Source organism: Pieris napi, chromosome 3, assembly GCF_905475465.1.
Source record: "Pieris napi chromosome 3, ilPieNapi1.2, whole genome shotgun sequence".
Lineage (NCBI taxonomy): Eukaryota > Metazoa > Arthropoda > Insecta > Lepidoptera > Pieridae > Pieris > Pieris napi.
The window spans coordinates 13,587,235-13,602,873 of NC_062236.1; the positions used below are offsets into that span (position 1 = coordinate 13,587,235).

The 15,639-nt window shown below is 32.5% G+C and overlaps 1 protein-coding gene and 1 long non-coding RNA gene across 2 annotated transcripts; both read right to left on the bottom strand.

Moving 5' to 3' along the window:
- Positions 1 to 705: 705 nt before the first annotated feature.
- Positions 706 to 2,304, bottom strand: LOC125063311. The gene has a single exon (XM_047669714.1). It carries the CDS (start codon positions 2,249 to 2,251, stop codon positions 1,436 to 1,438), a length of 816 nt encoding a protein of 271 aa, XP_047525670.1. The 5' UTR covers positions 2,252 to 2,304; the 3' UTR covers positions 706 to 1,435.
- A 9,902-nt stretch (positions 2,305 to 12,206) lies between these two features.
- Positions 12,207 to 13,758, bottom strand: LOC125063325. The gene is made up of 3 exons (XR_007119498.1): positions 13,627 to 13,758; positions 13,308 to 13,476; positions 12,207 to 12,227 (listed from the first exon to the last, which is right to left on the bottom strand). It is a non-coding gene; the product is annotated as an uncharacterized LOC125063325 (long non-coding RNA).
- Between the last annotated feature and the right edge of the window lie 1,881 nt (positions 13,759 to 15,639).

Here is a 15,639-nt window from a genome sequence, read left to right on the forward strand (position 1 = left end):
TTTATTATCTTTGCGACAGATTTAGGGTCTGCTGACTGAAATCTCATACTAGTATTTTCTGCTCGCCGGTATAAACTTGTATCCAACAGTGGAATTGCACAGTTGGTTGCAACATTACTGATACTATTGTGGAAGGTAGTTGCAAAATTATTTGCAATATCTTTACACGTAACATTTTGATTTTCAAATGAGTTTTGTATTGCTACGTCAATGGATGTTTTAATTTTTCCTGTTAATTGATTTAATATATCCCATAGATTTTTTAGATTGTTTTTATTAGCTTCTATATTGGTTCTAAGTGTTTTATTTTTAGTTTTATTTATTAATTTATTGACATAATTTCTGGTTTTATTATATTTTTGTTTTAGTATTAAGTTGTTTGTATCTTTTATATATTGAGTAAAAAGTTTATCTCTGTAATGACATGCTTTAATAATTCTATTATTAATCCAATGGTTACTGTTTCGATGAGTGTTAGATTTAAGTTTAACTGTATATTCTGATTTTTTATATGCTTGAGTTATGTTATTTTGTATGAAGTTGTATATACCAATAGGACACGTCATTTCTACTGTCGGCTTCCAATCAATTTGCTCTAGAAGGGTCGTTAATTTATTTTTGTCAATTAATGTTTTATATGTTGGAACATCCTGTAGCTGTGCTTTAGTGCAAACGAGCACGATCGCTCGATGGTCCGCTAGTTTTGTGCCAACCGCTGCAGTGTATAGGTCGTGTGTTTGGGATCGAGCGTATATGTGATCTATACATGATTTTGTAACGATTCCTTTGTATAGTTCTGCCCTAGTGTATGTTGTGATCCCACACATAAGGCCTAAACTGTGTAGTGTGTTGCAATATTTATGTTTTATAGGAATGTCTAGCTTTAGGTTTATATTAACGTCCCCCAATAGATACAAGTCTATATTTTTCTGGCAGTTACTCTTAATGATATTATGAAGTTCGTCAATAAACAGGCTCTTGCTTAGGCTAGGTGGGCGGTAAATAGCACAAATATGCGCAGTGTATTTCGTCTGAGTTGTGATGGTAAAGAGTATATTCTCGAAATGTTGGCTTTTTACAATTTGTATACTAAATTTATGTTTCTTTTTTACATAAACTAAGATACCACCACCTTTCCTACTGTTTCTGAGCGCTGAGAACATTTGATATCCATTTAAATTGTACAAACAACTGATTCTATCAGAAATGTTAACCTCTGTAACAACAATAACGTCAATAGTGTTAGCCGCATATATACATTGCTCGAGGCTAGCAAAATATTTTATGATTGACCTTATATTTATGTGTACACACAACAGATTTAAATGTTTGCTGGGTATTTTACTCACGAAATCATTTATGTTTATACAGTCTTCTAATTCACAAATATCACTAGTTAAACTATCCATATTAATAATAATAATTTATATGCAATTTAATTTGGGCAGTTAATTGACATTCTGTCTTTTTTTTTTAACGCTTGTATATCCAATATAGATCTTAAGTTTTCTATTTTCGTGTTATCATCCTTTCTTGCACGAACCATACCGTTTTTAAACCAAACGTATTTATAGTTTTGTTTGTTATTTAGTTCCTGCTTGGCTTCCCATAAAATGCTTTTGTTGGATTTAGTCATTGCTTCCCTGATGAGTACTATTTTGTTATTGTTGGGTTCATAGGGGCAAACATCGGCCACCATAGTTTTAATGGTTTTTGCAGCTTTAATCCACTTTTCTTGGGTCGCTTTATCAGTAAGTTTAACTCGTATAATGCCGGGTTGGTCGTATTTACCTTGGTATCGCATTGAGTTACGGATACCGTCGAAGGGCTGTTTAAGTTTTAATGCTACATTTTCAACTAATTTTATCACATTCTCTTCGCTCACAGGGGGGACGTTTGCTATTTCTATAGAATTAGCAAGTTTCTTCTGTTCCATCTCATGGAAACGCTGCTCCAATACGCCTACCCTCAATTCGAGATTGTTGTTTTTTTGTAATAGTTCCGTGTTTTTTCTTTCTAAAGCTTTTATGGTATTTTTAAAGGCATCAATACAACCTAATACTTCATCCAACTTCGTACTGTGAAATTGCAGAGATTGGTTAAGTTCGCTTATTTCCTTCTTTATAGTTTTTTCCACCTCCTTGGAGATTTTATGTATTAGCCCCTTAGTGTCCATAGGTATATCCTCCTCTGCATCCTCTGTTATAAACAAAGAGGAGTTTCGCTTCGGGGATTCCTGCTGGCATTCCATACAAGTCCAGTCTAGGCTTGGGGCCGCCTTTAATGCAGTTATCTGTTTGTTCGTAAGACCACTGCATCTGGTATTTAGGTGTACCATTTTTTCACATCGGGCACATTCACATCCGGGCATCGATTTAGAAAACGTTTTATTACATTGGTCACACTTCGACATGATTAGATAGTCTTGATAAGCTCGTGCTAGGTTATACGCGTGTCACTCGCACGGCTGCGCTTCGACGACTGATTGACTGTTGTGTCAATATATGAATATAACAATAAATGGATGTAAACAAAAATTGTTTTATTTAATATATTTTACTGCACACATTATTTTATCAATTAGCTGTCCCCATCACACACACTTACACATCTCAGTATTACACAGTATCAATCGAGGCAAGCAGGTTGTCATTTCCAGCACTTCGTTTCTCAATAATTGAACCACATTGGAATAAGCCCAACTTACATTTTGTTGTCAAGGGGACTCGATGAAAATAAAAATATAAAAATTAATGTATAATTCAAGTCAAAAATGAGCTATATGGCAGAGTATTTAACACCAATTGTCAAGACTACGCCTTGGTTAGAGCGCCGCACAGTGGGGCCAAATCCCGAAAAGCTGGCCAAAATTCGAAAACGTTATAAATTTGGCTGAAAGTCAGTAGGTACTCGGGGGATTTCGAGATGGCTGTTTTTCCAGCGGTTTTGTCCAGCGGTATTCCCATCATTCGAGCTACCAAAACCAGGCGTTGGTTGATCAAAGTAAAAGTCAAAATTATTTATTCATATAAGTAGGTAACACAATGTACACTTATGAACGTCAAAAAAAAGAATATATATATGAAATGCCTCTAATTTTACATTTACTGCCAGTTCTCATATCATCTTAAGTAATAAATAATATTTACTTAAATATATTTTTATTATTATATAAAAAGCAACGAAAAAATTAAATAAAAACAACCACATTGATAAATACTTAACAAAAACAACAAATTCAAAACGTCTCGCTTTAGAAGAAGCTACAGCATCTCTAAACATAGCAGAATAACAATTACAAGCGCCCCCTCCGCCTCTCCCAACACGGCTAGTCACCGCGGGAGAAAAAGACTACAACCCTTCAACTTCCCAAAAACTATACATATGCACATACAACGTAAAATCATTACTTTCACCTCAACGTCTGATACTATTAAAACACTCATTATCCAATATTAAATATGACATTATAGGGCTATCTGAAACCAGAAGGATGGAACAGGAGATGATAGAAGATGAAGATCATATCCTATGCTACACAGGAAAGACAAAGGGTCATTTCGGTGTAGGGTTTCTAATCAAAAAGATATATTAGGTCCTTACATATGAAATTGGCGTTTTACGTTTTGTCCACTTTGACCTCAAATATCTCCTCTTTGGCTAAGAATTCCAAATCAAAATTTGTACAGCTATTTACTCATGTATTTGTGATTCGATGACCGTCATTCACAGCATCAACAGCCATCCAACAAAGTTTGATCCTTGCGAAACCTAATACAGAAGATAATAAAAAACATAAAATATTACAAGAACGTACTCTAAAATTATTAAAAAGAAGACAAGAACTACAACAAACAAAAAATAAAACACGCCCATTGAAAAGTAAACTCTCCGCACTGTACAAACTGGTTAATAGATATATCAAGAGAGACTGCAATATATAGGCAAGAAATAATAGATTAATACCTTCAGCTTTACGGTAGCTCAAGGAGAGCATACAAAGAACTCAGAACAAACCAATACAGTATAGAAGGACTGAAAACCTTTAAAAAAGACCTATACAATCGAACGGATATTGTCAATACAGCAACTGAACTCTACAAGAAACTCTACAGAGAGAAAATACGAATGTCGAACAACTTACAAAATTGTACCAGAAACTGTAGACTGCCACTCTATACTACCAATTCACGAAACCGAAGTAATAAACTCAATAAAGAAACTGAAATTCGAAAAAAGTCCCGGATCTGACAACATCACAAATGAATCTCTAAAATATGCTCACCAAATCTTGGCAGAACCATTAACTGAACGTTTAATTCTATACTTCTAAGTTCTGAAACGCCCATAGAATTGTCTGAAGCGGATATCGTACTTATATATAAAAAGGCGATCCAAAATATATCAGCAACTACAGACAAAACAGTTTGTTACCAAATATATACAAACTTTTCGCATCCGTTATAAATAATAGACTAAGCCCGATAATAGAGGCAAAACAACCTGTAGAACAGGCAGGTTTCAGAAAAGGGTACTCTACTATCGACCACATTCACACCATTCAGTTAATTATGGAGAAATATCAAGAGTTTCAGAGACCTCTTTACATAACTTTTGTTGATTATCAAAAAGCTTTTTGATACAGTAACGCACATAAGTATATGGGAAAGCTTAAAAGAACAAGAGGTGCCAGATAAATACATAAATATGATTAAAAGCATATACTATAATAATAAATAATCTCTACAACAAGCGAGTGTGGAAGTTGGATTGGAGATGAATCTAACGAAGACAAAGATAATGAGTAATACACGAAAAATGCATATAACTGTCAATACCAATAACCCTCTAGAATATGTAGAAAATTATACCTACCTGGGAAAAAGAATAAGTTTCGAGAAAAACAGTAACATTATAGTCCAACAAACCTGGAATAAATATTGGAGCCTTAAAGAAATATTTAAGAGTAACTTATTTATTTATTATTTATTAACACTTCGTTGCATATACATTAATATAGTACAATTGACATAATTAAATAAAAAGGAGAGCAACTGGCGGCCTTATCGCTTTTGAGCGATCTCTTTCAGGCAACCACTGTGAGAAAAAAAAAGTATTAAATTACATAAGGTAGGCAAGAAGTGCAAAAATACATGTATTACATATAGTTGTTCAGAAAAAGAAACTAAACAGGAACAAAAAAAAAACTAAACTAATAAAGGATACATGAAAAAAAAAAAATAATAAAAAGTGCACATGAATCATTATAATTTAATTTAAGATCAGTCTCACGTCAGTTAGTAGGTATTACTTACCAATAACTCTCAAAGCGAAAGTTATGAACTCATGTCTACTACCCAGCTCAACTTATGGAAGCCAGACCTGGAAATTCTCTACACAAACTGTGAAAAAAATCATATGTATGTCAAAGAGGTTTAGAGCGAAGCATGTTAAGCATAAAGAAAATGGACAAAACACACAAAGATAAGAGCCGTCACTAAAGTTACAAACACTTTAACTTTTGCTCAAAAAATCAAATGGCGCTGGCCATGTAGCAAGAATGTCTAGCAGAAAGTGGACCAAACGAGTTACCCAATGGAAAGGACCACCAGGCAAGAGGCGGACCCTTAGACCGCTGGGAAGATGATCTGAAAAGATCAGCTGGCAAAAACTGGCACTCCATAGCACAAGACCGACAAAAATGGGCATCTTTGGAGGAGGACTTTACCCAAACCAGGGTTCCTGTTAATTCATAAATAAAAATATATATATTATGTAAAGAAATAATTACTAAGATAATCTAAGCTAACCTACTAACAAAATCAATATTTTTGGTTATCGTAATATAGCCACTACCAACTATTGTAAAACAGGAAATAAAAAGGCTTATTATTATTATTATATAGATATAATAATTTAAGGCAAAACATTACGCGCCGTTATGTACGAAATTCAGAAAACTATGTTTAACATTGCAATAACTCGCACTAATGACAGGGGCAGCTAGAGGCAACTAGTTTCGATTTTTTCACTAAATAATAATTCCATACATAACTTGCGATCGGCGAAGTCTTAACACTGCTCTATACTTCACACTTGTAATGCCTTTGCATAATCTTTTTTTTTATACATTTTTTTGAAGTGAAACTTCTTTATCGGGGTTGGAAAAAAATTTAGTGTAACATTTTTCGGTTACGCGTCACATGTTTTGGTTACGCGTCACATTTGACCGCTACGCGCGTCTTTTTCTCGTCCCTACCACGGTTGATTCGAAGAGATTCTAAACCATTAATAACAAAAATTTATAATAACTATAACAATGATACTAAAAATTATATTACAATTTATGAAATTCTGTAATAATCTTAGTGGTAATAAGGTAAAATGAAATAATTGTATTATTTGTATTCAAGTCTGTGATTTTAAAAGCCTTTTGTTAAACTTTATCTAATTTAACTTTATTTAACCAATTTCTGTAAAGTTAGTTGCATATAGATAATTTTTCGAAAAATAAGGTCATAAAGAAGTTTCACTTCTAACGTGTGTACACTAGTACACGCACATATTTTTTTATACATCTCACATTATATTTTTTATTTAATTTTTTTCTTTGATTATTGTTTTTTGTGGGTATATGTGTGTGTGTTTTTGTTTGTAATAAATGATATGTCTATGTCTTAATGCGCATATAGAAAGAAAGACCATTGGTGCACAGCCGGGATTCAAACCTACCACCTAAGGCTCCAGAAGATAAACCACTCCGTATAAGGAAATTGTATTCGTTTTTACAACAAACTCCCAAGCGATATTGGAGAATTATCACTAAATCAATTCAAAGCCTTCTTTAAACTTTTTATGCTTATATCGAAGCATTTTATAAATTTGATGAATATTTAAATGATCCTTGGGATTCATTTGCTCCAGTTCAAACAATTTGTATGACTCAAAACTTAGCGATTAAAAAGAGTGGCGGAAAGTTTCTTGCCAGTTCTTCTTGCCCGCTCTACGCCCTTGACTTGGGTACTGGTAGTAAATGTAAATTAAGAATTAATTAAACTTCTTTTCTGACGTTAATAAGTGTTCGTGTTTACCTATATGAATAAAGTTATTTTGAGTTTGAGTTTAAGGGATGAGAGTCGCACGCTGAAGCCGATACGCCAACACTGCTCTCCATCCGTTAAATTTCTGGAATTAATTACGTAGAGTCACACTGTTCCTCAAATAAATATTTATCTACTAATATAAATCATGTAATAGAGGCCGATACAAAAGTAATAAATATTAATTAAAGCATTTACAAGATATATTTATACGAAACGTTGTTTAAAGTATTAAAAAAAACTGTTAACCATGGTAACAAATACCGTCATAAATTTGACGTTTAATGAGTATAAATAGATAACGCTTATGTTATAGACATTGAAATGTAAACTTAGTTAAACATACACAAAAATTGCCACTTTCAATGTAACCAACATGCATGATCATGATATAGAGTTTATTAAAATACTAAAAATATAAAAGTCAGGATGAAATCTTGGAACCTAACTTCAATAAAGCATTATAAGTAATAAACAATTAAACAGAATAATTATTTTTTAACAAAACATGTATCCATATATATTGCAATCATATTATAATTGTTAGTAAAGTCAGTCTATTTTGAGGTAAAATAATACGTTAGGGATTTATTACTGACCTAAAATATTTAATAACGTTTATATACCTAGACTGAATGATATATATATACGTCATCCTACGTGGACCTGAATTCCCGTATTGGTTGCGCCGGATTCTTATATTTTTATAATAATTTTTGTTTTTTAAATAATGGTTGCTCAATATACCCATCCTAATAGTTCCTAGACGCATATCTCATCACCCACCTATTTTATGTCCCAATCCTATGAAGGCACTAGTTCCGGAACGGGCTATAGGTGGCGCGCACGATGATGAGTCTCCAACAAGAATTAATTATTAGTGACAATTTTGATGACCCGCGTTATGGTTGTTTAATCTCCGCACGCTCGCACCGCTTCCTTTTAAACATTTAATTTTTTATTATAAACTTTAACTATACTTAAATTCATTAAACTTTAACTTGATTATAATTTGTGAAAGTGATTGTTCATTGGTGTACAACAAAGGAAAGAAGCCACAAGAAGAAGCCACGAGGTTGAAGGTACTGTGCCGACATCCTTTCTTTCTTTTTCCCATTGTCCATTATTGAGCAATCATATTAGGTATCAATAAGAAAAAATACAGTCCACTATATAACCAATTCAAATATTTAGTTTATAGGTATAAAGTTTTTTATAGTAACATCCCGCGTCGCCACGTATTGAACATTTATTATTTAGATATTAATAAAAATAGTGACATAAATTCTAGAACTCTAATATTCTTTCCCAGTACTCCGCTTTGAGCACAGGATGTTTATTAATACAGGATATGATTCAATTTTCCTGTGGAGCCTCCGGCGGAAGCTTTAAAAAACAGTTTATCGGCCGTCAAAACATTGCAAGTACCCTCACTCTACCGTCAAAGCCACCCAGGGGGCGGAAGGGTGGCGAACGATACCTGTTGATATAAACTTTGCCAGGAAATTTACAAAAAAAAGGTACTTAGATTTTAGATTGGATTTGTGTAGTAGTATAGTATGGCTTCTTCACTAGTTGCTTTATAACGTTTTTCTTAGTTAAGTTTAGTAGTTTGATTGTGCGACTTGAAAAAGGAGCTTTTTCCGTTTACTCGATGATCCTATTTAATTTTGTTTGAAACAACCCGAAATCATGATCGTGTCAGGATGATGGGCTCTTGGAGATATCTTTAAAGTTACAAGGAAACCATCCAGCATTAGGGATACTTGTTTATTGAATATTTGGTTTTAATTTGAATTTTTATGTACAGCTATCCTTACGATTCTCTGGTAATAATTGCTAATAAAATTAAAGCAAGATATGGGATAAAAAGGGAAGGGAACGAGATAAGTCCGTAAATCTTTAATACCTGCGTCTGTACATTCATTCCTTGCTCTTTTTCATTTATCCATTTGTACTTGGTCTGTAGCAAAAATAAACACTTTACCACAATTTGATATCATTTATATGTCATATATTATATTTTATATTATTTATCTTTGCACTATGTGTTGTAATTTGTAATTTGAGGTCTTTTGATTAATGATAGGATCAAAATCCTATAGAAATGTTTGTCTGTGTGGACTTATTGATTGTAAACATTGGTATTGTTACGAGCTAGGGGATCGGATAGAAACGCCGTAGATTTCTTCCAGGGTTTATTTTCAATTAAATTAACGAGGAATTTGTTAACACTAAAAACTGGAAATTATACAAAATACTGTCATTAATTAATTTAATTACACACACTTCACACAGTGCTTTATCACTTGTCTTCACTATATTCGAACTTTATCACTTCGGTGTTTATCTCTTGATATCGCATTCAAAACTGAACTAATCGGTCGCGTTTCGGCTCGCTTATATATCCCTGGGAATAGTCTTGAACGATGTTCGAGAACTCTCTAGCGCTACTGAGTAGCGATCGCACTATTCTAGAACGTGCGTACTCGCTATCTCTCTCGCACATTGCTCCGTCCTTGTCGTACGGTGTTCTAGCGTGCTCGGTCTAGCTTCGAGAAGGTTCCGATCATCCGTCTCTCTCTCGTATCATTCCATCCTTGTCCACACCTAGAAAATTCGATCTAGACTATTCCTTCATCAAAGGGGTATAACCAGGCCTGAAAACGCCTGAAATCGGGTTTCCTGAAAAGTGTACCGCTCGACTACACTTGTTATGAAACGGCCTGAAAAAATGTTAACTAGGGTAACATTCTGTAAATTACGATTTTCTAATATGTGATTGACCCTCCCCTGAAACGGTCAGAAATCACATTTCAGCCTGCTGAAAAGTTTTCTAACTAGTAGAAAAATCTAAAAACATTGCAGTCGACACGTCTTCGTAACAGTATGTTATAAGCGTTATGTTTGTGCACGCCGTCGCACGCACGGACTCACATTGGTTGCAAAATGTATAACTTCTTCTATCCTGTTTTTTGTTATGTGCGGCCTTGCTGGCGCGTTTTATTTATTAGTACACTTTTATACAAAAAAAATACGCTTGATTTTGATTATCAAAAAAAAAATCATGTGTCCAATTCACACGTGGTAGAAGTGAAACCTTCAAAAACAAAGTTTTTATAATTAAAATATGTAAATTAGACTTTTTCTCTATCTAAATGTAGGATCTTTTCTTTAAAAAAATATATATTTTAATGTTACATTTTATTTATAACTTTAATATCAATCTTTAATTTGGTAAAAACTAAAATAATAAAAGTTTGAAATAAATTCACAAGATCCAACGTGGGAGAAAATGAAATAGGAAGCATTATACAGTGTATAAACTTTTAATTAAGTGTAGTACGAAGTTTTCACTTCAAAAAGTTTCTATAACTAATGATTTGTAAATAAAATTGATAAATAATCTAATTTTATAATTAAACTACTTACTTGAGTTACTTATTTAATTTTCATCAAATCTGTTTTTTTATTTCAGAAAATGTTCAAATACACACTAATTTAAGTAAGTTTGTAACATTACGGTGGCAGGGCTGGCAATATGCCACGGGCCCCCGACCCAAGAGGGCCCCTGCCCAAGAGATATTATGTTCTATGTAAGAATATGTCCTGAATATCCTACTCCACCCGTGAAACATCATCAACCAAAACAATAATAGACCACGTATCCACCAACATAAAAGAACATAATTTCAACTTAGCTATTATATTGAATCAGCAATGTCGGACCATAAGCAGATATATCTAGAATTAAAGCAATATTCGCCTAAAACAAAGCAGAAGGTTCATTATGAAGCTCTCAACTATGAAAAACTTTTTAAGCTAGTTGAGCACGATGTTTCAAAATGTATTTTAGACTATAATAATTAATAACATTAACGACAGTAAAATTCGAAAAATCTAAATTATTAATCCACCAAAAACTGATTGGGTAAATAAATAAGCTATAGCTGAATATTTGGAGACAATATACAATTCAAAATGTGTAGGTTATGTTTTTGCTTTGGGGCTAATGCGTCCGTCTTGACGGGGTGATAGCGTCTATTGTAACGCAAAAGCCACATTGTCAGAGGTTCTAAACCTTTTATTTTATTGTAATAGTGGTATATATATATTTTTAAATAGGTCGGTGAATTGTTTGTTTTTATTTGTTAATAGTACAAGTACGTTGGTTTTTTTTTAGGTTATTCAACACCATGGTTCGGCACTATAAACTGAAAACAACCACTACATATGATCTTCAAACATTAAAACAAGCTGTAGAGGAAGTACGAAGTAGCAAAATAAATTCGTACCAAGCGGCACGTAATTACAATATACCTCGCACGACTATATGTGATCGAATAAATAAATAAAAAAGAGGTATCGTAAAAGAAACTCGTGGGCCGCCCACCGTGATTGACACAGACAACGAGCTCAAACTAGCTAATGGTCTGCGAGTTATGGAGAAGTTCGGGTTTGGACTTACTTTAACATTAAGGTTTTGGATAGAAACATTATTCTGCTTTACACAAGTATGAAATACCATCATTACATACATGATGGTTTAAGTACTTAGTTTAGATTTAAATTTATCGTTCAGAACTATTACTTTTTACAAACTAATTAGAAAATATATTAAAATAAATATATTTGTCTACAAAATAAAGTAGATGTTATTGATTAGCTCTATGTGAGGCTGGGTTTGAATTAGTTTTTATTATACTTAAGTTTGAGTTTGTATTACTGAAAGTTGTTTTGTAGTGTGTTAAAAGTTTACTATAATCATTAAATTAAATGTGTAAGTTATTATATTGTTCTTTTATTAACCTATAAAGTAACATGGCTTATATATTTTTCAATTCGGCTTAGCTATGTATTTAACTCGGTTACTACGTTTTCTATAGGCAGTCATTAAATAAGTGGTAGATTTAATTAATCATTTTATTAATATAATATTATTAGATACAAAAAAAATTATTATGAAGTACACAATTATCTTAAACACGGTAATACAATTTTTCATATAAAAATCATAGTTGTCCAAACTGCATTCAAAATAGATTAGTGGTCTCGGTTTAATATCTCTTCTTAACATTTCAATAATTGGTCATTTTCTTCCTCATTCTTGACAACTACCACTGATGGCTGTAATACAATGATTATCTGTTAAAATTGTAAATAGGGAGATGTGGTAGGTCACCGTACTGACACAATAATATTGCATAACAATTTAATTATTGTAAAGTTAAGGAAAATAATAAAAAAACTTGCATAAAACACACAAAAACTTTATGGGATATCTTTGTATTTCTAAGTTAAGTATCTTAAAAACATACTTGATAATATTATAACTAAGCCAAATATTATTTAAAGTTTTATGGTAACAAAGCTTAGTAATTTCGCACACAGTAATTGATTCAGTACTATGAATAAAAAAAATCTTGAGCAAATCTAAGTATGTACTTTAAAAACAATTATTTATTAATGAAACAAATCCAAGACCCATAAAGGGTATGTTTAGTGCTAAAGTGTAGTGCTGACTACAATATAATAACAACTAAAATAGAATAACTATCTTTTGATGGCTTCTATCTTTATTAAATAAGTTATGGCAATGTAATTTCCAACATTTAAAATTAACGTTGATCACTTGAAATGGTATGAATTTGAGCAATTGAAAGCTTATATATTTGATCCAACATACCTAACATAATTATTTATACTTGTGTTCTGAAATCTGAACAATTAAATTAAATTCAACTTGATCAATTAAAATTAATACTTCTTATATTTCATGAATGGAATTTGAAGTTAGAAAACCTAAAAATATTTTTTATATTTGACATTTTTAACCAACAATTTAATTATTCTTTACAATGTCGCTTCGATTTAACCTATTACATTTGACTTCAAATTTGCCATCAAACAAAAAAACTTTGTTAACTATTTTTCTAGACACTGCTTATTCCTATTTATTTACTATGATAGTTATTATATTTCTAAAATAGTTTTAATAGAATTCAGTTTTTAAGAGTGTTAGTAAAAACATAGGTAATATTGTTGTTGTGTGTTTGACCTCTGAATCACTTAAAAAGGTTGCAATAGTAGTTTCGTGGCATCTAAAAAGTACCAACACTTGCAGTTACACAAATGAATAAATATATAAACACTAATTTTTCTTTTTTATTATTCAACAAAATATTATATGAAAACATAGGTATTCACCTTTAGTAATATTTTGAAAATTTAAGATACCTATCCATCCTGTTTAATTTGAATCCTTAGACCATTTGCTGAGAGAATCATTTTTAGCGTACATAATAAACTTTTTGTTAAGATAATATTCTTAAATTTTTTACAATATATCCAGATGTTAGGTATCCCTTGTTTCGTGCTGAAACATAATTAATGTTTTAAGTTGCTTTCGCTCATATACACCACGGCTGGTCAGTTGTCGGGTAAATACGAAATATAAACTCTTAATTGGAAGTTATAAACAAAATACGTAACTTACGATTTACTAATAAATAAACTTACTACTTACCTTTAAGCGGCCCCATTGCCAGATGGGTTTTAATAATTTTCCTCGCTATTCTATTATTTTCCATCAGATAAATCATTTTTGAGATATTTTCACAGTTTATCTTTTTTTTAATATTCTTCATTTTATTTCAAACGTCGACCATTTTGTTTTATTAAAAATATTTTGTTTATGTATGTTGAAAATTTTGACAATTAACTCTTTTTATAAATAAAATGAGTCAATTGTTACGACATTAATAGACAACAACTCACTAGGTTCACTCCCTCCACTTATCAAGACGTAATGTAAAATTTCTTAACAGAATACCATGAGATTCCAAAAATTACGTGAGTGACGAAGGGAGCTTAGTCTTAGTGCGTGATGGACTCACGGATTAACAGTGAGTTACAGAATCGCAGGGCTGCACTTTTGTAACAAATATGGCACATATTGTTAGAAACTAATATTTTTATTTTATATAGTGTATTTTCAAAAAATTTCATAACACGATGTACATAACTAACTTACTCTAAATTTTCTCGCTAAGTGAATGTAATTCTTTGAGAAATAAAGTATCTTTGAACCTAATATGAAGTCTTTAATACGCATTGGGCTATCGTGGGGACTACAGACCATTCACTCTCGCCTAAGAGAGAAGGCCTATGGCTATTAGTGGGACATATACAACGTGTAATTGAGTACTCTGAAAATCTCGAAGTTTATTAAAATTAAACTGAACGTGACGATTTTACCGTTAGAGCCCCATCAAAAGCATTTGCCACGGGCCCCAGATTGTATATTTACACTACTGTTCCTATCTATTAATATTTAAAACTGCCTCGTAGCTTTGTGGTTTATATGTTCATCATTTTGGCATCATATTCTTAGAAAATCAATTTTTCTGAGAATAATAGTTTAGAAGCTGGTCGTGTTTCAACACCAATGTTAAGCTATCGATCCACTTTTCTCGGTGATACAGTAATATTATCTTTCCCATACGAACTATGAAGTTATTAAATATAGAGTGCATTTTTGTTGCTACGCACTTCAATATCTCCTACGTTCTCTTCGTGTAGTCTCAAGTGAAATAAGCTGCTGTGGCCAAGTACATATAAACTAGTGGCGCTACAACCTTCTAGGGCTGGGCCTCAGATTTCTGTATCCGTTTCATGATCATTTACTTTTCTTAATAGTAGTAGTAGGCCATCAGCCTTCTGAGCCTGACACACGCCGTCGCCTTTTCTGGATCTAAGCATATTGATATCCTCACGATTTTTCTTTCACCGAGCGAGTGTTGCGCCCTAAACACCATTCGTGCTCAGCCGGAGTTTGAACCTACGACCTCAGGGATGAGAGTCGTGCGCTGAAACCACTAGCACAACTCTGCTATTAATATATACAGAGTACATAAATAAATACGCAATAAGTAACTAAAGTAACTCAATTATTAGTCGGTTTTAGTAGGGTTTATACAGAATACTAAAATATTAAGACCTTAGCCATTAAATTTATCAAGATAAAGAAGAAAGGTAAATTACTGTAAAGGTAATACAACGCATGGACGATGTGTGCGTCTATAATTTACGTAAATATCACAAGTTCGCATTACGCTATCAAATTTCCAGGAAACTTGTTCGAACAATTTCACTTCTACGTAGTCTGGGAATTTCCAATACTAGCGAGATAGAGCATCTTTTTTTAATGATCACTATTTATTTAGTACTCCTACTTACAACTAACTTGCATAGCATTTTTTATCAACTTATGCAATTATATTTATTTATGCAGTATTTTTTTTTCTTTGATATTAACTCAAGATTTTTTCTTTGATATTAATTAAATCTACCACTCTACCAGACTCAGACTAACACGCTTATATAGTCTGTCTCACTCTAACGCGTACCGGTTGCACTGGCCGCACTTACGCTACGTCACCGAACTCGTCAGAGAGATATGAATACGCACTTACGCAGTATGCGTTCTGCCTTGCGATTCTGTAACTCACTCCACACACTCTCACAGCGGATTTTTGCT